Here is a 23,843-nt window from a genome sequence, read left to right on the forward strand (position 1 = left end):
GGCAGAGAGCCCAGTTCGGATAGACCCCAATGAAATAAACTTGCTTCTGGTAGTCCATTTCTTATTCTACATTTTGCTGCTTTACAGTTTATATGAATACACACAGGCAGCCACTTATGTCATTTTTAAAGGCACAATGTCAATTTCAAAGAAGTTCGAGTTAAATCTGTTTTCTAATAGAGTGCTATTTAAATAGCATGCGCTCATTTGTTGGATTTTTTTTTAATTTCTGAAAAATATTCATAAGGGTTTCTCTGCTCCTCTGGGGATATGTATAAGGGTTTTTTTCAGCAAAGGAGAGAGAGTAACTCAGGCCTCCAATCCTGAAAGTTATTCTGCTTGGATGCATCCCAGCACACCCACATGGAGCCCCAGTAACGTCAGTGGGGTCCATGTGGACGCAAGAGTCTGTCCACACAGAAAAACCTAATGGATGAGTGCCTTATTGGCTATACACTGGAAAGAGTGAAACAGTATACAAAGTCCTGTCAAATACACAGTTTATAAACAGAAAAACAAGACTGTCTTTCACTAAATCTTAAAGTACATAATTTTCTGACAAAGGTGTCATTTTCAAGTTGGTGTGCCTTAATATTAGAGGGCTTTGCATAAACAGCTTGGAAAATACCAAGGAAGTTTCTGATGCAGAGACAGTGAGTTTTGTATCAGCAAATCTGTTATATACGTACATTCAGTATAGAGAGCTATATTTTTTAATCTGCTTAGAAAATACTTTACATTAAAATTGAAGCCATCTGTAATTCTGAGTCTATAACTTTAGTGGGACCCTTTTCACTACCAGTGAATACTGCTTGCTCTGTAGTGCTTCTGCAGCAGTCCCAGCTGCATGAGGCATTGTGGTAGCATAACTGCAACCAGGTTCTATTTTGCCCTGCAATGACCTATTTGGCCCTCGTAAAAGGAGCACAAGAAAGGCAATGTGATGGCTGGTCTAGCCTGCACGTGGGCTAAACTGGTCCCTGGAAGCCCCAAAGAAAAAAGGTGTAAGCCACCTCCCCTCTGTCCCTACACTGGCAAAATTATAGGCAGAACTAGTAGCACCCCTTACAATGACGGGTGCAAAATACTTTCAATTACAAGATCTTGTTTTCAGATGTTTATAGCTTTCAAAAAATTTCAGTCTGAACAGTTAAAGTTTGCAAAGTGGTTCAGCCATTTCAGAGAACGAGGCCAGGATCCTGTAGAAAAATACAGTTATTTGATTGTATAATAAAAGACCATATCATAATTAAGGCTAAGTTTTAGACATGGGTATTTTTAGTAAAAGTCATGGACAGGTCACGGGCAGTAAACAAAAATTCACGGCCCAGGACCTGTCCATGACTTTTACTATATACCCCTAACTAAAACTTGGGCCTTGGGTGATCTAGGGGGATGGTCCCAGGCGCCAGGGGTGCTAGGAGTGGTGACCTGGGATCCCTGTTGGTGCTGGGGGGGAGGTGGGTGGCAGTGCACAGCCCAGGACCCCTGCTGGCACTGGGTGGGTGGAGGGGTGGGAGAAGGGCAGGCAGCTGCGTGCAGCCGGGGGGGGGGGGGGGGAGAGCAGGTGGTGGCATGTGGCCTGGGACCCCTGCTGGTGTGGGGGGGAGCGGTCTGGGATCCCTGCCAATGGGAGCTGTGGGGCAGCGCTTGCGGTCACAAGCAGCGCACGGAGCCCTCTGGCCTTTCTGCCTAGAAGCTGCAGGGACATGCTGGTGCGAGCCAGGGACACCCCCTGGTAAGCAACACCCCGCACCCCTACGCTGTGCCCTAGCCCTGAACCCACTCACACACACACAGACTGCTGCTGGCTCAGGGGCTGCCCGGCTCAGACAGCACCTGAGCCAGACGCACCGGCCACTGCAGAAGTCACGGAAAGTCACAGAATCCATGACTCCTGTGACCTCCATGGTAGACACGCAACCTTAATCATAATACATATGCATCAGGGGACTGGATTAAGGCTATTTAGGCAACCTTATTTCTGACATTTCCTAATTTTTGAATGCTTGACTTTGCAACCTTAATATTCCTCTATAGTGTGGGGGGGTTATTTTTTTGTTTTGTATATAGTTATGTATTTGTATTGCAGTAACTGTAGAGGCCCCAACTAAGGTCAGCACCCTATTTGTGATTGATGCTGTACATGCATATAGCAAGAGACAGTCCCTGCCCCAGAGAGTTGAGATTAAAAAGTAACAGATTCAGGGGTAGTCTATAACAGTTCTCACAGAAACATTTTTATATAAGGTGAGTAGTCAGTGTGATCAATTAGTGGAAGCAGTGATCACACCCTGGAAAAAGTGGCCTAACAGCTCAGTTATTTTAGAAATAAAGACTTCTCTACACTAACAAAGCAGGAGGTTTAGGACTAGAACAGGGGTCTCAAAGTCCCGGCCCGCGGGCCATCTGCGGCCCAAAACCTCCCCACTGCGGCTCGTGGAGGAGAGATGCATGCTGCCTGCAGCAGATGTTGCTGGAGCGTGGTGCCGCCCCCTGCAGCTCCCATTGGTTGGGGGAGAGGGACAGAGATACCATCACTATTCGCCAGGCAGAGTCAACCATGAAGGCAGCATCATTAGTTGCTGGGCAGAGTCAGCCATGGAGGCAGCGTTACTTTTTTCCACAATGAATATACACAAGTCAAAATACCAAACACATCTATCTGATGCACCTTGCTGCAATCCTGAAGGTTTCAACTGCTCAGTCATTGAGGCCAAACATCAACAAACTGACAGAACTGAAGCATTGTCAGGTGTCTGGCAAAAACTAAACTCTCTGGCAGGCGAGGAATTGTATAAAGTTGTATGACAGTTTTATTATTTCTAAGAAATTCGAAATAAAAAATACAATATAAACGTTTTCTTTTCTGAACATCATCTTCAGTGACATTATTGGCCCGCTGGGAGGATTTGAGGACTGGCACTGGCCCTAAGGTAAATTGAGTTTGAGACCCCTGGGCTAGAATCTCACCTCCAAGCCAAAGGTAGATATAATCAAGGCTGCTCTGCTATCTCTAAATGCATGAAATCAACCCTACCTTTGAGAATCAGGAAGGATGAATGGGGAAGAGGGGAAGGGAGTCCACATCTGTAGGGTGAACAGAATAACCCTTAGGAGGTCTCTTTTGTGGATTGGAAAGGAAAAGCCAGCCTTTGCTATGGAAGCTATGCTCTTGCATTAATTTAGTCAGTGGAATAATCCAACTGGCTGAAAAATTTCCTATGTGATATGTGGCATGATCACATATGCAAACAAATGAATAGAACAATGTTGCAAAAGAAGAAACATGTTTGGAATAAAACAACCTTTTTCTATGCAACAATAAGGGGTGGCAATAGGATTTCTTAAAACAATTTTCAACCTGCTCTAATATTCACATGTATAGCTATATTATCCTGAACATTGGTATGGCAGTGCAAGGTTTGGTGTTGACTGTGCTGCAAATCTGGGGAAAGTGGGTCATGAAGCTATAAAATTCTCCTTCTCCCACCCGATAATTACCTGGCGTTAGAATTTTTATTTTAGTTTGGTTTTTTGCACAGTGGTAGGAAAAAATACTGTGGGCAGTATCCACATGAAACTTATCACTGGACTTCTGTTGAGAGCTAGAGTCCAGGCCAAGAACTAGTTCCAGAACCCAGATATTAAAGAGTTGTTGAACTATGTTTGGTTCTATGGGGAGGTATGCTAGGCTGCCATGAGCACTACATGGAATATTAACATTGTGTACAGAGTCCTGCCAGACCTGGTACACAGGAGAGAGAAAGCTACAGCTGCACACCTCAGACAGCTCACAGCTGCACAACTCCTGAGGTTCCTGATGGGGGCAAGGGTGGAAAAGGGATCCCCTTGCTCCTAGTGCAGAAGTTTACTTGGTGTGGGGTGGGAAGTGGGGCAGAAACACACCACACAGACCTCCACACTAATGAAAATTTAAAGTTGCATGAATTCAATATTGCCTTGTTCATTGTGTTCTTCCAGAACATGCATTTAATTCCCAAAGCTCAGAAGTTGGAAGACCAGAAAATATTGCTAAGAGCCCCTTACTCTGGATGCAAACATTACTGCCGCAAGAAAAAATAATTTCCTGGTTTCCCACAATATGATTTTAAGATTTAAGGTGACATTTCCAACACAACAGACTCAAAAACCTGCAACCTTAGCTCCATATAAATGACTGTGTGTGTATATTTGTGTGAATGCTATACAATATAGTTTCCTAATACTGTTCATTTTCCCATTCTTATCTAGTCTTTGTATGTGTATATTTCTTGAATCTGTAGCCAAACTGCATTATGATTGTCACAAAAGCAGACTGGGTATGTAAATTTGCTGTTGAAAGCATATTTTTTTGCTGATCTGACCAACACTCAACAGTTCTCTTCTTGCTAAAACCACTTAGTGTAATACTGTGAAAGCAGAGGTTACTACTAAGAAATTAATCCAAACCTGAATAATTCTAACGGAAATGGTAGAACTCTGTCAGGAAATGGGTAATTTCTTGAAAGAATTAGTTTAAGTAATAAAGATTTGTTATTGACTATGGGTTAAATCTTCACACCCCAACCTTACCTTAGTCCTACTGCTGTTGTGCTTTGTACACATTGCTTCTCCCTTCAGACAAAATCTTAAAATACAACTTTTTAAAATCTGTATAGTTATTAATCCCAAGTGATAAAAGTACAAATATTTTACTAGTGTTATATTACCAGCCTCCCAGGCTAAGTAGTCACTATAAGTGAACAATATTAAAGTAGAGCAGAGAGGCAACTAATTCTAATAAAGAAGCAATAATGGGTGATTTCAACTATCCACATATAAGTTACTCAAATGTTATGACCAGTCAAGGTTTATAGAAGGAATTTCTCAATAACTTAAATAATTGCTTCTTGGAATAAGTAGTTCTAGAGCACCTGAGGAGAAGTGATTCTCAACTTAGACCTAAGAAACAGACAGCAATTGGTTCATAATGTAACTGCTGTTGAGCCACTGAGTAACAGTGAACATATAAATTAAATTCAACACCCTCTTCAGAGGAATCATATCTATAATTGCCACAATTTTGACATTAAACTCCAAAAAGGGGATTTGCAAAAAAGAGGAAGCTAGTCAATGTGATCCTAAAGTAAAAAATGAGGAAATTAAAATCCTTTGACTCAACAGGGAGGCCACTTGAGCACATCTTAAGAGTCACAGGTGGCACGTATATCCCTAAACAAAAAAGGGAGCAAAAAGATCAGAAAGAAAATTAATTAAATGGTAGAGTTCAAGGTTATTCTAGACAAACCAATATCCTTCAGAAAATGTAAATCCAATGATAGTGAAGCCAACAGAAGTAGCAATAAAATGTAAGATGAAAATAGAACTAAGGGAGGTTTTGAAGAATAAATAATCAAAGGGGGGGGACACACACAAAGATCTTAATTATGTCAAAAGCGAGATACCTGTGGGGAAATTGTTGCATCTGCTAAACTCCCAAAGAGCTAAAAGAACAATTAAGGAAGAGAACAACATTGCAGAGAGGATAAACAAACTTCTGGTCTGATCTAGTATGGCATTTTTTATGTTCCTAAAATTAGTTTAGGATTTAAATATTTCTTTAAATGTAATATGAATAAGATTCGGATTCTCTTGGCCAGTAGAGTGTAGGATTGCTGTGGAGGGGAAGCATTCAATCTCTGCATGGACAGGAATGGGGCAAACACATTTGTTAATCACCTATATAGCCTCTTAATCCAGCTGAGTAGCAGAACTAACAATCTTCAATGTTTCATCTAGTCATTAAATGGATGGCTGCATTGTGGGTCAGAGGAAGGAATGGTGATAGAAGATGGGATGGGGGAAAGTAATCCTTTAGGATGCAAAAGAGCCACCAGTATGGAGTGAGGAAGAAAATTCTGCCATTGGGGTTGGGACTATACACAACCTTCAGAAGTTAATTCTGTAATTAACTTTCTGTGGAAAGGGAAAGATACTTGTTCCTTATGGGTCAGGTTACTAGCTACATCACTTACATGCCAAAATTCAGATTTCAATTGGTTAGCCTCTCTTATAAAAAACTGGCTATATAACTAAGGACACCTGGTTGAGAACCTGTTCCAACTCTCTTTGAAGTCAATGAAAAGCCTTTGATTGCCTATCATGGCTGTTAGGATATGATATTCAGGCCTCTCTGCAAAGGCCTATACTTTAAGAATTTAGGTGTATTCTTATCACTTAGCTAGTTATAGGGGTATAAAAGAAAGAATCAAAATCACCGTCTGCTGGTGTAAGGACCTTCTCTTACTGTGATAGTCTGAGGCCCTGTTCTTAGGCTAAGGCCTCTGCCAGAGGCAGCCATTAGCTGGGAAGTGTATGGTCAAATCCTTACATTCCAAACTAGTCACATTGAAATAAGGGGCTATTTGGCTATTAGGAATACAATCCTGTCCTGATAATGCCTATCACCTCCAGAGAAAGGGAAGAGCCTAGAAGATTTAAAGAAAACTTAGTTTGATAGCATCCTGTCTGGCAAGAACTCACTTATCAATAGCAGGGGTGTGAAATCCTCATTTCTTTGTTGTTCTTTCATTGTAGTCTCCACTTCCCTATTGTTTGTCTGTATAATCTCTGTCTGGTTTTGTGATTGTTTCTGTCTGCTGTATAATTAATTTTGTTGGTGTAAACCAATTAAGGTAGTGAGATATAATTGGTTAGATAATCATGTTACACTATGTTAGGATTGGTTAGTTAAATTTCAGTAAAATGATTGGTTAAGGTATAGCTAAGCAGAACTCGTTTTATTATATAGTCTGCAATCAGGAAGTAAGGGAGGGAATGGGAACAGGGAATGGGGGGGAATTGGGATCATGTTTTGCTAAGGGGGGGAATGGGAACAGGGACACAGGCAAGGCTCTATGGTGTCAGAGCTGGGAAGGGGGACACTAAGGAAGGAAATTGGAATAATTGCTTTCTGGAAGTTCACCCTAATAAACATCAAATTGTTTGCATCTTCGGACTTCGGGTATTGTTGCTCTCTGTTCGTGCGAGAAGGACTAGGGAAGTAAGCCCGTGAAGGAATAAGGACTCTAACAATGGCTTTGTATCATGCCCTAAATAACAGACCCACAGCTAAGCAATGTGAAGCTTTTAAAACATCCAATATGGTTTGCCTTTTTTAAAAAAAAGTTTAGGCTTAATGCAAGAGCCAGCTCAAAGTGATCTACAGGTCACATGAATTTGAGTTATGGAACTTGTAAATGCTAATGGCCTGATTTTCAGAGGTCAGTGAATGGTGGGGGGTGCATCAGCATTTCTGCAAATCAAGCCACAAATTTTTAGATGTAGCAGAGGTGGTCTTTAAAGACTGAAGAAATTTATTGTCTTGGTTACAGGGCTAGCTACATTTGATCCCTCTTTGGTTCTGCACCCTCTCATGTGTCAGGCCTTACTCCTTTATTATTCCTGTGGTGGAATATAGTGACTAGATAGCCTTCTTAAACCAAAATATGGTTTAATCTTAACAGTAGGACTAAAGCTTGCAGAGAAACATCTCGATATGTCTATCTGACCCATAGGCTTAGTACCCCTTAATGATAGTCCTGGCAGCTGTAACACACACACACACACACACACACACACACACACACACACACACACACACACACACACACACACACACACACACACACACACACACACACACACACACACACACACACGTTTTTACCCACGAAAGCTTATGCCCAACAGGGGTGAGCAAACTTTTTGGCCTGAAGGCCGCATCTGGTTTTGTAAATTGTATGGAGGGCCAGTTAGGAGAGGGCGTCATGGCCTGGCCCCCACCTCGTATCTGCCCCCCCCCAGGACTCCTGCCCCATCCAACCCCTGTTGGGTTCCCTGACGGCCCTCCCCTCCGGGACCCCTGCCCCACCCACACACCCCTGACCGCCCCCGGACCTCCAACACCCCATCCAACCCCTCCTCTCATTCCTGATGGCCCCCGTGGGATCCCTGCCCCATCCAACCACCCCTTCTCCCTGTCCCATGACTGCCCCCACCGCCCCATCCAACCCCCCCCTTTCTGACTGCCCCCCAGTACCCATACCCCCATTCAACCCCGTCCCCCCCCCCGACCCCTATCCACACCCCCTGACCACCACCCTGAACTCCACTGCCCTCTATCCAACCCTCCCTGCCCCCTTACCGCACTGCCTGGAGCACCAGTGGCTGGCGGCGCTACAGCCTCGCCGCCCGGCTGGAACCAGTCCACACCGCTGCCACCATGCAGCACAGAGACCGGGTCAGGCCGGGCTCTGCAGCTGCGCTGCCCCAGGAGCTCACAGCCCCGCTGCCCAGAGCATTGCACCGGCGGCGCAGCAAGCGAGCTAGCTGAGGCTGCGGGGTGGGGGAGGGGCCGAGGTTAGCCTCCCAGGCCAGGAGCTCAGGGGCCGGGCAGGATGGTCCTGCGGGCCGTAGTTTTCCCACTTCTGGTGTAGAGAGACAGAACAGAAAGATGGTCTCTGCCCTCAAAGAGCTTCCTATTAATGTGCCTTGATGAAAACCTGCAGGGCCCAACTCTAAGAGCAAGAGGATAGGACAGTCTTCATGTCCATGCTTGACTTTCTTACTGCGGCCTGGTCTACACTAGGAGGTTATGTCGAATTTAGCAGCATTAAATCGAATTAACCCTGCACCCGTCCACACAACAAAGCTATTTAGTTCGACATAGAGGTCTCTTAAATTCGATTTCTGTAATCCTCCCCAACGAGGGGAGTAGCGCTAAATTCGACATGGCCATGTTGAATTAGGGTAGGTGTGGATGGAAATCTACGCTAATAGCTCCGGGAGCTATCCCACAGTGCACCACTCTGTTGACGCTCTGGACAGCAGTCCGAGCTCGGATGCTCTGACCAGCCGCACAGGAAAAGCCCCGGGAAAATTTGAATTCCTTTTCCTGTCTGGGCAGTTTGAATCTCATTTCCTGTTTGGACATCGTGGCGAGCTCAGCAGCACTGACAACGATGCAGATTTCTCCAGCAGAGGTGACCATGCAATCTCAGAATAGAAAGAGGGCCCCAGCATGGACTGATCGGGAAGTCTTGGATCTGATCGCTGCGTGGGGCGATGAGTCCTTGCTTTCGGAGCTTCGATCGAAAGACGGAATGCAAAGATCTACGAGAAGATCTCAAAAGCCATGACAGAGAGAGGATACAGCCGGGATGCAATGCAGTGCAGCGTGAAAATCAAGGAGCTGAGACAAGCATACCAGAAGACCAAAGAGTCAAACGGACACTCCTGATCCCAGCCCCAGACATGCCATTTCTATGAGGTACTGCATTCCATTCTAGGTGCGGCCGCCACCACTACCCCACCACTGACCGTGGACTCTGAGGATGGGATATTGTCGATGGCCGCTTCCTCGGAGATGTTAGCGGACGGGGAAGATGAGGGAGGTGAGGAGGAGGACGAGGCAGTCGACAGCGCTTACAATGCTGATTTCCCAGACAGCCAGGATCTCTTCATCACCCTCACAGAGATCCCCTACCAGCCGTCCCCAGGCGTTAACCCAGACCCTGAATCAGGGGAAGGATCAGTCGGTAAGTGTTTTAAACATGTAAACATTTATTTTGAACAGAACAGGAATATTATCAATGGGTTTTTCATGATTTGTTTGCTCTAGGCGCTTATCGTTTTAGTCCTTGGCAGTGCAACTACTGCCAAAGAATCTAACAATGTCTGGTTTATCATGATTAGTTTGCCCTAGGCGCTCTACTTTTTAGTCCTTGCCAGTGCAGCTACTAGAAAAGAAGGTCTATATGTCCGGGGATAGAGCTGAAATCCTCATGGGACATCTCCACGAAGCTCTCCTGGAGGTAATTGGAAAGCCTTTGCATGAGGTTCCTGGGGAGAGCGGCCTTATTGTGTCCTCCGTAGTAGGAAACTTTTCCTCGCCAGGCTATCATCAAGTACTCTGGGATCATTGCCTTGCAGAGCATGGCGGCATACGGCCCTGGTTTTTGCTGGCTTTGATGCAGCATGCGTTCTTTCTCGGTCTCAGAAATTCTCAGCAGAGTGATGTCGCTCATGGTGACCTGCTTAGAATTAGGGGAATGTTACTATTGGGACTGCTTGCCTGTTCCTTTACAGAACTCTCACCGGCGGTTTACAGCCACGCGGTGGAGGCGGGAGAGGGGCAGCATACAGGGATCTTTCCCGGGGACAGCCGCGAGGGGGTGGGAAAGGGGCAGAGTTCATGCTTGCCGGATTGCCGGCAGCAGGAACTGGCCAACGATAGGAGCATTGCTTGTACGTGAAAGGAGGGCACAGCTATAATTTAAGTTTTAAGCAGCCAAAAGTCTACGGCTTACCATGTCAGCCTGCTACCCGAATTCTGCTGTCCTGCCCCGCTTGTCTGATCTCCACTGCAAGACCCCAGGCACTGAATGCGAAGGCCGAAAATTCGACCTTGTCCTGAGTGCGCATGTGATAGGTGCTGTACATGGTCTTGTTCACAGAGAAAGACTATGTTCATTGTTCACAAAAAATTATCTTTGTGAGGAATTCACTCCCTTTTTCCCATCCCACAGCTGCGAATGTCTCCCGACCTACCCTGGCATCCCCCTTGCAGAGGCTGGCACAGATTAGGTGGAGAAAGAAAAGGACACGGGACGACATGTTCTCAGAACTTATGGGCTGCTCCCAAGCCGAGGCGGCACAGCAGACCCAGTGGAGGGAGAACATGTCGCAATACCAGCGAGCACACAGCGAACGGGAGGAGAGGTGGCGGCAGGAGGACCAGCAGGCGACTCAAACGCTGCTTGGACTAATGAGGGAGCAAACGGACACACTCCGATGCCTTGTGGATGTTCTGCAGGACCGGAGGCAGGAGGACAGAGTCCCGCTGCAGTCTATCTCTAACCGCCATCCCCCGCCACAAAGTCCCATACGCCCCTCACCCAAAGTCCCCAAGAAGGAGGGGCGGCAGGGGCTGTGAAAACTGTCACTCAACCCCTGCAGACTGCTCAAGTACCAGAAGGCTCTCATTCCCAAAAATTTGATAAGTCCTTTCCTTCCCGCTTCACCCAAGCCCCCGTCCCAGTTTCATCCCCTAAGTGTGTAGTTGATAATAAAAGATATGTTTCTGTGAATTACTGTATCCATCATGATCTTTTAGGGGAGACTGTGTTTGAAGGGGGGGAAGGGAGTTGGTAATTGGAGAGGACAGTCACCTTTACCAGGGTACAGACACGGGGGCAGGTTCAGCAGAAGGTCACACACACATTGCAGTCACTAGGCACCCTGGTCAGTCTGGGAGGTGGTTTTCATGTTCTGGGGGCGGGAGAGGGCGGATAGAGATCTTATGCAGCGGTCCTTGTCCTGGATCACAGAGCCACGCAGCAGGGGATCTGTAACCGTCCTCCCCCGCCACAAAGTCACATAGTCACCACACACAGCGTCCCGAAAAGGAGGGGTGGCAGGCTCCGTTGAAACAACCAGTCCACCACTGCGGACCACTCTATTAGCAGGAGCCTGTAATTCCTCGAGTTTAGAAGCATTCTTTCCATCAGTACGCCCGCTACCCACCACAGTCTGCGTCCCACTTTCAACACTTTACCGCGAAATGCGTAATAAAGAAAACGGTGTTCATTAACAAAGTTCCATGTCTTTTATTTTTAAACGTGTGTTGGAAGGGGGGGACGGGGTGAACGGGGTATGTAGCTGGAGAGGATAGTCAACAGCAAGTGGGTAAAGAAATGGGGGCAGGGTCAAACGCTTTACTGAAATCCAGGTATATTAGGTCCACCGCATTTCCCTTATCTAATAAATCCGTTACTTTCTCAAAGAAGGAGATCAGATTCGTTTGGCACGATCTGCCCTTCGTAAAACCATGTTGTAATTTATCGCAATTGCCACTAACCTCCAGGTCCTCAACTAGTTTCTCTTTCAGAATTTTCTCTAACACCTTGCACACAACAGATGTTAAACTAACAGGCCTGTAGTTACCCAGATCACTTTTTTTCCCTTTCTTGAAAATAGGAACCACATTAGCTATTCTCCAGTCTAACGGGACCACCCCCGAGTTTACAGATTCATTAAATATTATCGCTAATGGGCCTGCTATTTCCCGCGCCAATTCCTTCAATATCCTCGGATGAAGATCGTCCGGTCCTCCCGACTTAGCCCCATTAAGGCATTCAAGTTTTGTTTCTACCTCGGATACGGTAATCCCCCATCCTGAATGCCCCTCTGTAGTGGTGCTAGTATCCCTAATACCTTCATTGGCCTCATTAAACACCGATGCAAAATATTCATTGAGATATTGCGCCATGCCTAGATTGTCTTTAATCTCCTCTCCGGCAATAGTCTTCAGCGGTCCCACTTCTTCTTTCTTTGCTTTCTTCCTATTTATGTGGCTGTAAAACCTCTTACTATTGCTTTTGATTCCCCTCGCTAGGTCCAACTCTACACGGCCTTTGGCCTTTCTCACTCTATCTCTACATTCTCTGACTTCACTTAGGTACATTTCCTTACTGATCCCTCCCCTCTTCCACTCTTTGTACGCTTTCTGTTTTTTCCTAATTGCCCCTTTGAGTCGGTCGCTCATCCAGCTCGGTCTAAATCTCCTGCTTAGTAATCTTTTTCCCTTTTTTGGAATGCAGGCCTCCGACAGCTCATGCATCTTTAACTTGAAGTAATCCCAGGCTTCTTCTGCCTTTAGATCCATTAATACGTTTGCCCAATCCACTTCCCTTACCAGTCCCCTTAATTTGTTAAAATTGGCCTTTTTAAAATTATAAACCCTAGTCTTTGACTTAATTCTGTTACTCCTCCCATGTATTTTAAACCGAATTAGCTCATGATCACTGGAGCCCAAATTGTCCCCTACTACCACTTCCTCAACGAGGTCCTCACTACTTACCAGAATCAAGTCTAAAATGGCCTCCCCCCTCGTTGGTTCAACTACCACTTGATGGAGGAATTGATCAGCAAGCACATCTAGGAACATCTGAGCCCTATTATTGCTACTAGCGTTTGTTCCCCAATCTATATCCGGGAAGTTAAAGTCCCCCATAATTACACAGTTTCTATTAGTAATTACTTCTCTAAACACATTAAATAGTTCCTTATCCATATCCTGGGTCGATCCCGGCGGTCTATAGCACACTCCAAGCACTATCCCCGGAGAGGCTCTAGTAGTCCTATTACCCAGTGTGAGTATTGCCCAGACGGACTCCGTGTTATCTAATCCATCAACTATTATTTCTTTACAGCTTATTTCACTATTGACATACAATGCCACCCCCCCACCTTTACCTTTGTTCCGGTCTTTCCTAAACAGCGCATACCCCTCCATACCTGTGTTCCAGTCGTGACTGCCATTCCACCACGTTTCTGTTATTCCTACGATATCTGGTTTCAGCTCTTGGACCAAGAGCTCCAATTCCTCCATTTTATTGCCTAGGCTTCTGGCATTGGTGTATAAACACCCTAATGTATGTCGTTTAGCCTGTCTCCCATTAGTAGCACTATATGTTGCGGGCCTCCTTGTGTCCGTCCCCCCTGTCCTTCCTATGTCCAATCTCATCTCCCTGGCTATGTCTCCTCTCATTTTACTCACCTTTTCCATACTGGAATCTGGCGTGGAGATTAACTGTACATCTCCCAACCATCTCCCCAAACTTCCTAGTTTAAAGCTCTTTTGATAAGATGAGCCAGCCTCCCTCCCAGAAGTCTATTTCCTTCCCTACTCAGGTGAAGCCCATCCCGCGAGAACAGGTGTCTGTCCCCGAAAGCCTCCCAGTGGCCATACATCCCAAAGCCCTCCTTATAGCACCACTCTCTTAGCCAACTATTTATTCTCACAATCCTATCAGCCCTTTGCTGCCCTTCCCTTGGAACGGGCAGAATCCCACTAAAGATAATCTGGGCCTCTATCTCCTTGAGCGTCTTCCCCAGCCTGGCATAATCTCCCTTGATTCTCTCTAACGAGAACCTAGCCGTGTCATTCGTTCCTACATGAAGGATTATCAAGGGGTTCTTACCTGCTCCTTTTAGGATCCTTTTCAACCGCAGGTCCACATCGCGTATCTTTGCGCCCGGTAGACAGCACACCCTTCTGTTCTCCGGGTCTGCCCTGGTCACAGGCCTGTCCAATCTCCTCAGTAAAGAGTCTCCAATTACATACACCTGCCTTCGCCTGGCAACAGTGCGATCTAGTAATCTAGTCTCTAATCCCTCTAGTCCTGACCTGTGCCTGTTCCTATCTTCCCTTATGCTCCCCCTTATGACTTCCTGATTCCTCCCGGGGCCCAGAATTGGTGCTGTCTCCATCAACTCCTCCCCTCTCTCTCTTGGACTAGCAGCCACTGTGATTCATCCCAGAGCTGCAGCACTATGCGGTCCCACCAGTCCGTGCTTGTTTCCCAGGCCCAGACTCGCCGTTCCACAGCATCAACATGACCCATTGTGACCATGATGTTCACTGCGCAGGGTCCCGTGCTTTGTAAGAGGTCTGTGCCACTCTCAGACTTCATGTCCTCACCGCGCTGCCGTAGCCTCCTCTCCCGATTTCTCAGCATCTGCCTCTGGAAAAGGTGGATGATAAGCTGCGAGGTGTTGACAACGGCCATAACTGCAGTGATGGTCGCAGTGGGCTCCGTGCTCGCAGTGCTGTGGTGTCCGCGCTGTCACTCACCAGAAAAGTGCGCGAACTGATTGCCCGCCGGCGCTTTCAGGGAGGGAGGGCGGGAGTGACGGTTGGATGACGACAGTTACCCAAAACCACCCTCGACACATTTTTTTCCCCAGCAGGCACTGGGGGCTCGACCCAGAATTCCAATGGGCAGCAGGGACTTTGGGAACTGTGGGATAGCTGCCCACAGTGCACTGCTTCCAATGTCGACGCTTGCCCCGTTAGTGTGGACTCACAAGTCGAATTACTATCCTTAGTGTGGATACACACGTTCGACTTTGTAATATCAATTCCACATATTCGATTTAAGTACAATCGAAATATGTAGTGTAGACATACCCTGAGACTGCCAGTGGGAATGCCAGTTGCGGTGGTGTTTCTGTTGGGAATGCGTGTCAATTAGAAACAGGACATGAAGCACTGAAGTACACCAATTTCTCTCATCTTTTAAGGAAAGCATTTCAGACATGTGTCATTCCTACACAGTATATATAAACTGCAGGTGCATTTTCTTGTTAATATTTTCAACTAGTCACTGTTTTTTTTAAATATACACACAGACTACTCCCTAGACAACCCTATTCATATTTTTTCAGCACACTGATTTGTGTCCTCTTGTATACTAGATAAGATTAGAAAAACATATAAATCATACTGTAGGTCAAATTTTTAATTATTCCATATGGTATATATTAGATCTTGAAATATAAGAAGCTGTTCATTTGGGGCAAAATTGTGATCTGTTATACTAATATAATTCTGGAGTAACTCCATTGTAACTAAGAACAGCTCACTTTAACACAGTCTTCCACTGAATATGCAGTATTTTTCCTAGAGTCCAAAATGAAATACTGGGTATAGTACAGTTTACTTCTTCAGAGTGAATGGAACATTTTGTACAATATTTTCCAGAGTGAAGTTGGCTATGCTCAAAATACTTATAATTAATTTCATCTTCCTGATACCTGAAAAAGCTAGTACTATATTTGGGTGGAAGGGGGACAGAGAAAGAGATGCTAATCTCTTTATATACATCCTGCCAATCTAACAATTTTTAAGTTTAGTGAGCAAACTTCAGGAAACTCGTCATGCCATCCATTCTAGTCCTTAGAGAGGAAAAGGTACGTGTTTGCTTAAATATTTCTAAAACTTTGAAGAGAAACACAAACTTTCTGACATCTGCCTGAGTGAACCTTGATGTATTATTAACAGAGAACTAATGCCTTGCTCTTCACAAGTTCCCAGCTGCTTTTGTGGGTCCATCTGGGGTTTGATGGTAGTGCATATAACTGTAGTTTGAGGGATTTTCTAGGTTCAAAACTCGCCTTATAAAGCAAAGTTCTGTGTTACTGTTCTACATTTATCATGCAAAACCAAATAAGTATATTTCTACAGGTTTTATATTGAAACCCGGGCATTAGTATTTGATCACCCCACACATAATACGGAACTGAGTTTGAAAGCCATTAGCCACTATGAACTTTTAAAATGGTTTATAATAAAAAAAGTTGTATCTTTCTTTCTACAAGCCCTCCCCCTCCTATTTCCCAGTCAGACCACCTGAGAATCACACCAAGCCAGGGTGGATAAAAATCAATGGTTTATTTTTTAAATAAAAATAATCAGATTTTTTTAATTTAAATCAGATTTTTTTGATAAAATGCTCTTTGAGGAAAAAACCTATCTAAAGATAGTTTTGAGCTATAATGTATCTTAATTAAAACTATCTAATCATGGAATAGGGATTATAAATTCTAATTTTATAGTATGAGACAATATATTCATGTAACGTTTAAGAAAAGTTTTGTAAATGAGTTCCAATAGTTCATGGATTAGGGACCCAATTTTATGGGGTTCCAGGGGCTTCTGTATAGATTATTTAGGTTAATCTTTCTATCTATCCAATGGGACTCAGTGCTCAGTCTAGAAGATACCATCAGAGATGCTTAGTTTTGCAGTTCTTGAACTGTGGATTTGTGTCTCCAGAGATAACATGCTTGTTAACAGCAAAAATGTTTTTAAATAAATAATATAGAGGGGTGAGAAATAACAGACCTCAACCCTATTGTCCCTCTGCAAATTTGTGTACACAGAGTCAATCCCTTACCACTCTCTAAAAGTGCAAATTTCAGAAAGTTCAATGAATAGAAGATTGTTGGAAGCGGATTAGATCTGGACAAGGAGAAGAAGTCTGGAGATAAATGTGAGAAGGGAGGGACAGGCAGTAGAAACAAAAGGGAAACTATTTGAGCAGCATATTCCAGAAGTCCTGAGGTCTTTCTGAGTGTAACCTTCATTGATTTAAGATCTACCATGCCGTTCTCTCACTAGAAGAAAAAACCTATAATGGCAGCAGGCTGTAAAAGAGACCCAGTTTGGGAATATTTTAATGAAGTTCCTCTACCTGTGGCTAAGACAGGCATGCGTGCAAAATGCAAAGAGTTCAACAAAGAAATGCAAGGCCTAGTTGCCCTAATGAAACAACATCATGAGAAGTGTTCCTTCTCAGGAGGAAGCGGCGTTGAAGATGATGAAAGGAACGTGTCCGAACATGCAGGATCTTAAGGTTAGTAAACTTTTTTATTTCATACTTTTCTTAAGGACTGCCTGTCTTCCTTCTGGACTATTCTCAAATTCTCATGTTTGAACAAAAAATATAATTGTTACTCTATGGTACTATCATTTTAGATGCAGTTGTGATTAAAAAAAAATAAATGGCTGAAATAGGCAGGTCTTCCTTTTACAATTTCACCTTTAAAGTAGTAGTGAGTGTCAGTGAATGCAATGAGTAATACTAAATGAGCAGTATGGTAATAATAATTAAATAACTGCATTGACTTATTTTGTTTAGGAGAATCCATCCTCAACATACAGGATTCTGAAGACTATCCACCTTCAAGATCACCATCATTTTCTATAGTTTCAGAGTTATCTGCCAATGATAGTGTTTCGATCACATCATGTATGTCACTTAGCCACAGTATATCACCTGTAGCAAAAAGAAAAAAAAATCTCTATCATCCAGAAACAACCATAGATAAGTTTGTGATAAGAACCAGCAAATTACAAAAAGAAGTAATTGATGAAAAAAGTGCCCCGTTTGTTTATGCAACAAACTCTCTTTTCTGTATGATTGAGAACCCACACTTTATTAACATGGTTCAGTCATTAAGACCAGGATACAGTCTATCCAACAGAGCAGATGTCGCAGGCAAATTGCTGGATAAAGTGTCTGAAAGAGAAATTGAGCAGTGTGCAAAAGGTCTAAAGGTAAAATTGATAACCTGGGTCTTGATGGGTGGAGCAGTGTCCACAATGATCCTGTTGTATGTGCTTGTGTGACAACAGAAGAAGAGAATGTCTTCCTTACAGAAACAATTGATACATCAGGAAATGCCATACACAGCAGAATACTTACAAGTAGCAGTAAAAGCTATAACAAACTGTGAAAAAAGATTTAAATGTCTAGTACACAGGTTGGTCACAGACAATGCTGCAAATGTATCCAAGATGAGAAGAAATTATTTAGAAGAGAGTCCCAAGCTAATAATATACGGTTGCAGTACTCATTTGGTGCACCTCCTAGCCAAAGAGTTCAGTGTTCCAGAAATAAAGTCTAATGTTGTTGAAATTGCAAAATACTTCCGTAACAACTACTTTGCAGCAGCTGCTCTGAAAACAGTGGGAGGAACCAAGCCAATTCTCCCACAAGACATGCAATGGAACTCAGTAGTGGACTGTTTTGAGCACTAAATCAAGAACCGGCCTAATCTGATGACAGTTTGTGAACAAAATTGTGAAAATATAGATGATACCATCACAGCCAAAGTTCTCAACATTGGGCTTCAGAGAAATGTTGAACACATGCCGAGTACCCTAAAGCCTATTTCTGTAGCCTGGAACAAAATGCAGGGAAATAGCTGTTTTATTGCTGACGCAGTTGAAATTTGGAAGGAACTGAGTGAGATCTTAAAAAGAGAAATATGCAATGACAGAGTTAAATTACAAGCATTAAAAAACTAATGGGACAAGCACTATCTCCAGCGCATTTTCTTGCAAATATTCTCAATACTCAGTACCAGAGTCAAACCTTAACTGCTGAAGAAGAGGAGTCGGCTATGATATGGACATCAGGCAATCATCCCTCCATAATGCCAACTATAATAAATGTCGGAGCTAAGGGTAAACCATTCAAGAAATATATGTTTGCTGATGATGTTTTAAAGAAAATCACACCAGTGAACTGGTGGAAGCCACTTAAGCACTTGGATTCAGAGACTGTTGAAGTAATAAACTTTTAATAGCAGTAGCTTCTTCTGCCGGTGTAGAAAGAATATTTTCTTCCTTTGGGCTAATTCGTTCCAAACTGAGAAATTGTTTGGGACCTGAAAAAGCAGGAAAGTGTGTTTTTCTTTTCCAGATTATGAACAAACAGGAAAATGAAGGTGAAGACGACTGAGTTAGCTTCAGAAGCCAATAGCTTTAGAAGCCAATATCTTAAGTTTCTCACGTTGACCTGGCTGACATAGTCGATTTAATTACTTTTTAAATATTTAACTATTTTAGTTAAAAACAATTTTAAGAAAAACAAACCTGATTTTAAAAAACTTGAATGTTTAAATTCAAAAATTCATATGCTTGTTTTGTTAAAATATTACGTTTGCTGTTGAAGAAAAAAATCCACAATACAAAACGTTGTTTTAGTTAAATAAAACGATTTAAATGTCTGTCTGGTGATGTTCTCCTCCTAATAAAGCATGGCAAGAAAATCCTCCAAATATTAATGATTAACCTGTTGAATTGGAGATAGTTCACCTCCGAATGACTTCATAAATATCTGCTTCAATTACCTTTGGTAAATGAAATAACCAAACAATCATTCATTTTCTGATATAGCTGTAAAACTAATCTGAAAAGTTTTTAAAATAAATCACTTTAAAAATGTATAGTGTGTACCTTCTAAAAATGAAAACTACATCTATGAGTTGTGAAGAATATGTATTAAGGTTATAACAGCCCACAAAAATGCACTTTTATATAGAAATCCATTATTAAATTGAGTTGTCCTGACTAGTGATTTAAATCATGATTTAAATCAATTTGTCAAATCCACCCTGCACCAAGCCCCAGAGGCCTATACAGATACATGTTTCTTTTCATCTGATTAAATTCCTCTGATCTCCTGTCTTCCCTATAACAAGAAGCTCGCTAATCAGTCTTCCTTCAGATAAGAATACTCTCCCATCACTGCCTAATATCAAGAACCCTGACTGCTAAACACTCCCAATCTCATACATAGGATTTTTTATATTTTAATGGGAATTAGGCACCTAACCTGCTTGGGTGCTTTTGTGAATCCAAATGGGGTTGGATTCAGAAGGGGAACCTCAGGCACTTAAGTCCTAATTTAGATTCTCAAAATCCCTGCTCACCGTTGCCTAACCTAAATTTCCTAAGCACTTAAGTTTTCACTGGTAAAGTCCCCATAGCACCTAGATTTCTACTTGCAGACATGCATAGCCTCCTCAGACCTGGCACCACCAAGCAGCTGAGTGCCTAACTCACACTTAAGCCCCAGTGGTAAACACAAAGTAGGGAGTTGGAATTATTATTTATGCAGGGTCTTTTCAGGACACTAGTTTAACCATAAATTCTTTTATTAAGATCAAAGAACTTAAACCTAAAGAGCCTAAAGAGCCTAACTAAGCAATTTACTACATCCAAAACAGTAATACAACATTTATAAGCATTTGATCATTTATAAACCCTGGATTTAGTATCTCCACCCCTTAGGCTGGGGGAGGGGCCTTCAGACATGGGCAGACTTACACCCGCCCACTTATCTGGAATTGAATAGGTAGATAGCTTCTGTGAATCCAAATTTTTAGGCACCTAACTCTCCCCATGCATTGTATAGGGAGCCTGGGTTCCTAACTTGGGTTATGAATTCCACCTGGCATCAGGGCACCTAAAAGATAGGCTGAGCATTGCTGTGCTTAAGTCCCCTTTGTGAATTCTACTCTAGGCACCAACCTTCATCTATAGGCATCTAAATACCTTCACAAATCTGGCCCATGGTAACTACTTCAGTGACAGTTCCATTACAGTTAATGAAATGGGAGCAAACATCTCCCCCAAGTTTCTAAATCCCTCAGCATTAAGGAGGTATGGCCATTTGTCTGATACAAGGGATACTTCAGTGCTAAAGACTGTGCCACTATCACACTAGTTCAGAAAAGCCATTTTAAAGGATTTAGCCCATTTAGGCTGGTCTGAGAGTGAGAATCTGCAAAAGTAATTTTATAAAGCAGAAACAAGGTAAAACTAAGTGGTTTGGACTGAACCCAAGAATATTTGCATGGAGCTTTGGGAAGAGCAGCAACAGTTTTTCATAGCGCTAATAATAGCAGTTCTCTCCTTACTGAGTGTCTCCTGCTGACAGCTGCTATGCCTCTGCAGTCACCTGCCTCATCCTATGACTTGACCCTCCAGCCAGGTTACTTTAAAATCTTTCCTCTTCCAGGGTAGTCCATGAACAAAAAGCAAGGATAATTAATGCAAATAAACTGAGTTAATAAGAAATAGAGGAGAATGATTCCTCCTCAGTGCATCAGAATCTGGCTGACTCACCCTTTCTCCCCTCAGGGAGGGGCCTTCAGGGAGGGGTCATCTGGGAAACTCTTACTTTCAATCAGCCCTTGTCTCAGGAGTTGAAGTTGTGGTCTCTTTACTCATCTGCCAGCGGCTCTGCTCCCCTTTTAAACTGCTTCTCTTCCAACCTGTGCATGCCCTGAAGGTGTGATAGGGCAAAGCTGCTTGAGCCTAGAGCTGCGTCTTAACTCCTTCTTGTCCAGTGTGGGGTTTGCATAGTACATCATAGGATGCTTTAGCTCTAGCTGAATATTACCTTCCATGAGACAAATGCCTTTCACGACTTACTTATCAATTTTAAAATCTGCCTTCATGGTGGATGGAATTCTGCACTTCTTCCAGAGGGACCCAAACTCAGCAACACCTCAGGAACTAACACTGTAGGCCATACATAGAGACTAGGTTCATAATATGAATGGGAAATTTGCATACCCATGTACCAGTTTGTCCTCTCCCCTCTGTTCCCCTAACTTTTGCAAAGTGTTCTAGCACAGCATGAGATACAACTCTGGAGAATAGAAGGCTAGTTGCTGCAGTTAAGTATCAGCCTTGTAGTAGAGGGGAGAATAGGAGGTAGGCAGGAATAAAGGAATGAGCCAAAATTCATTTCTGCACTAGATGTCCCATCCACACTGACCAGAAATAAATCCATAACAGATTTAGTTTGTCATTTATTTAATATTTTAAAAAAAAGCTGTGCACAAACATTTACTGAGTAACCATGTAAGTTTGTTGAATTGTCCATTGAGACTCTGTTCCTTCTGTATTGCTTCCCTTCACAGTGTTGAGTGTAATTTAAGATGTAATATTACAGATGCTTATCACAACAATTGGTCACCATCCTCCTTAAAACACCCCTTAACATATTTGAAGACCGTTATCACGTTCCTCCCTCATTCTTCTTGTCTCAAGACTAATCAGGCCCAATTTTTTTTAACCTTCCCTCTCAGGTCAGGTTTTCTAAATCTTTGTCTTTTTGTTGCTCTCCTCTGGCTTCTTTCCAATTTGTCTATATTTTTCTGAAAGTGTGGCACCCAGAACTAGACACAGTAGTTCAACTGAGACTTTAGCAGTGCTGAGTAGAGCGGGATAATTACTTCCTGTATCTTACATATGACACTGTTAATACACCCCAGAACGGCATTAGTCTTTTTTGCAACTGCATCACATTGCTGATTCAAATTAAACTAGTGACACTATAACCCCAGATCCTTTTCAGCAGTACTATAGCCAAACTAGTAATTTCCATTTTATAGCTATTGTGCATTTCATTTATTAAATTTCTTCTTATTGATTTTAGACCAATTTCCCAATTTGTCACGATCATCTTGAATTCTAATCCTGTCCTTGAAATGTTTGTGGCAGCTCCAAGTTTGGTATCATCCATAAGCATATTCTCTACTCCATTATCCAAGTCATTAATGAAAATATCAGATAGTACTGGACCTAGGACAGACCCCAACAGGACCTCACTAGTTATGTTCTCCCAGCTTGACAGTGAACCATTGATAACAACTCTTTGTGTATGGTCTCTCAACCAGTTATGCACCCACCTGATAGTAATTTCATCTAGATCACATTTCCCTAGTTTGTTTATGAAAAAGTACTTTTAACCCCATTGTACAAATGGGGAACTTAGGCACAGAAAAAATGAGTGGTTTGCCCAAAATCAACACAGTGACAGAACAGAAAATAAACTCTGAGGTCTCCTGAATCACAAGCTAGTATCCTTAACAACTGGACCTTCCTTCCTCTCTAATTGACCTATCAGTTCCTGTGGCTATTAGTCCTCTAGTAGACTTCAATACAGATGAATAGATATAAAGAGAGACAATTTGGAGGGTTCTAATGGAGGATTCTGTTTCATTAAGATTATTTAATTTTATGAAAACCATTTTCAGGGAATAACTGTCAATTTTCTGTTAACCTGATTGGCTGATAGAGATTATCTTTGGTATAATAAATAATAATAGATTTTTTAAAATTACTGTTAGTTGATCTAGAGATGGGTCCAAACCAGAATCCTGAAACCAAATTATTTTTATTCATAAAGCATTGACAATGTGCTTAGTGCTGTACAAAGATACATAATGAGGAATGTCCTTCCATTTAGTTCACAGTCAGATATATAAAATCATAGAAGACAGAATAAACTGCAAAGGAGATGTGACAAAGTTATTTTTTGTTTGTTTGAATCCCTAAAAGACAAGAAAAAAAATCCAGACCTTCCTTCCTTTGGGCTGCCAACCTATTATAAACATGTGCAAACTTCTGGACTTAAAGGGCGCAAAATCCAGACTCAAAACTTGATCTGAATTTCACAGTGGACCAAACCAGAACCCCACTTCAGAATACTTAAAACTTTAGGAGGGGTTTTGAAACTTGGACTCAAGATCAGATCAGAATTTCACAATCAAAACCCATCTGCTCTCTTAGTGCAAGTTAATTAATAATAAAGTTGCTCAGAAATATAAATTATTAAAGTAAAGTGGTTCGTGTATGACCCCTTAGGAGT

At 42.9% G+C, this 23,843-nt stretch overlaps 2 protein-coding genes across 8 annotated transcripts in view; both read left to right on the plus strand.

Moving 5' to 3' along the window:
- The window catches only part of DGLUCY (D-glutamate cyclase), a 108,115-nt gene that overhangs the window by 7,197 nt on the left and 77,075 nt on the right, over positions 1 to 23,843 (plus strand). The window lies entirely within an intron of this gene.
- On the plus strand, positions 9,125 to 11,047 carry LOC128836192 (alpha-protein kinase 1-like). Its single transcript, XM_054026220.1, has 2 exons — positions 9,125 to 9,581; positions 10,572 to 11,047. The coding sequence occupies exons 1-2, from the start codon at positions 9,392 to 9,394 to the stop codon at positions 10,976 to 10,978; spliced, it is 597 nt and encodes a 198-aa protein (XP_053882195.1). The 5' UTR covers positions 9,125 to 9,391; the 3' UTR covers positions 10,979 to 11,047.

The sequence above is a fragment of the Malaclemys terrapin genome, chromosome 4, assembly GCF_027887155.1.
Source record: "Malaclemys terrapin pileata isolate rMalTer1 chromosome 4, rMalTer1.hap1, whole genome shotgun sequence".
Taxonomy (NCBI): domain Eukaryota; kingdom Metazoa; phylum Chordata; order Testudines; family Emydidae; genus Malaclemys; species Malaclemys terrapin.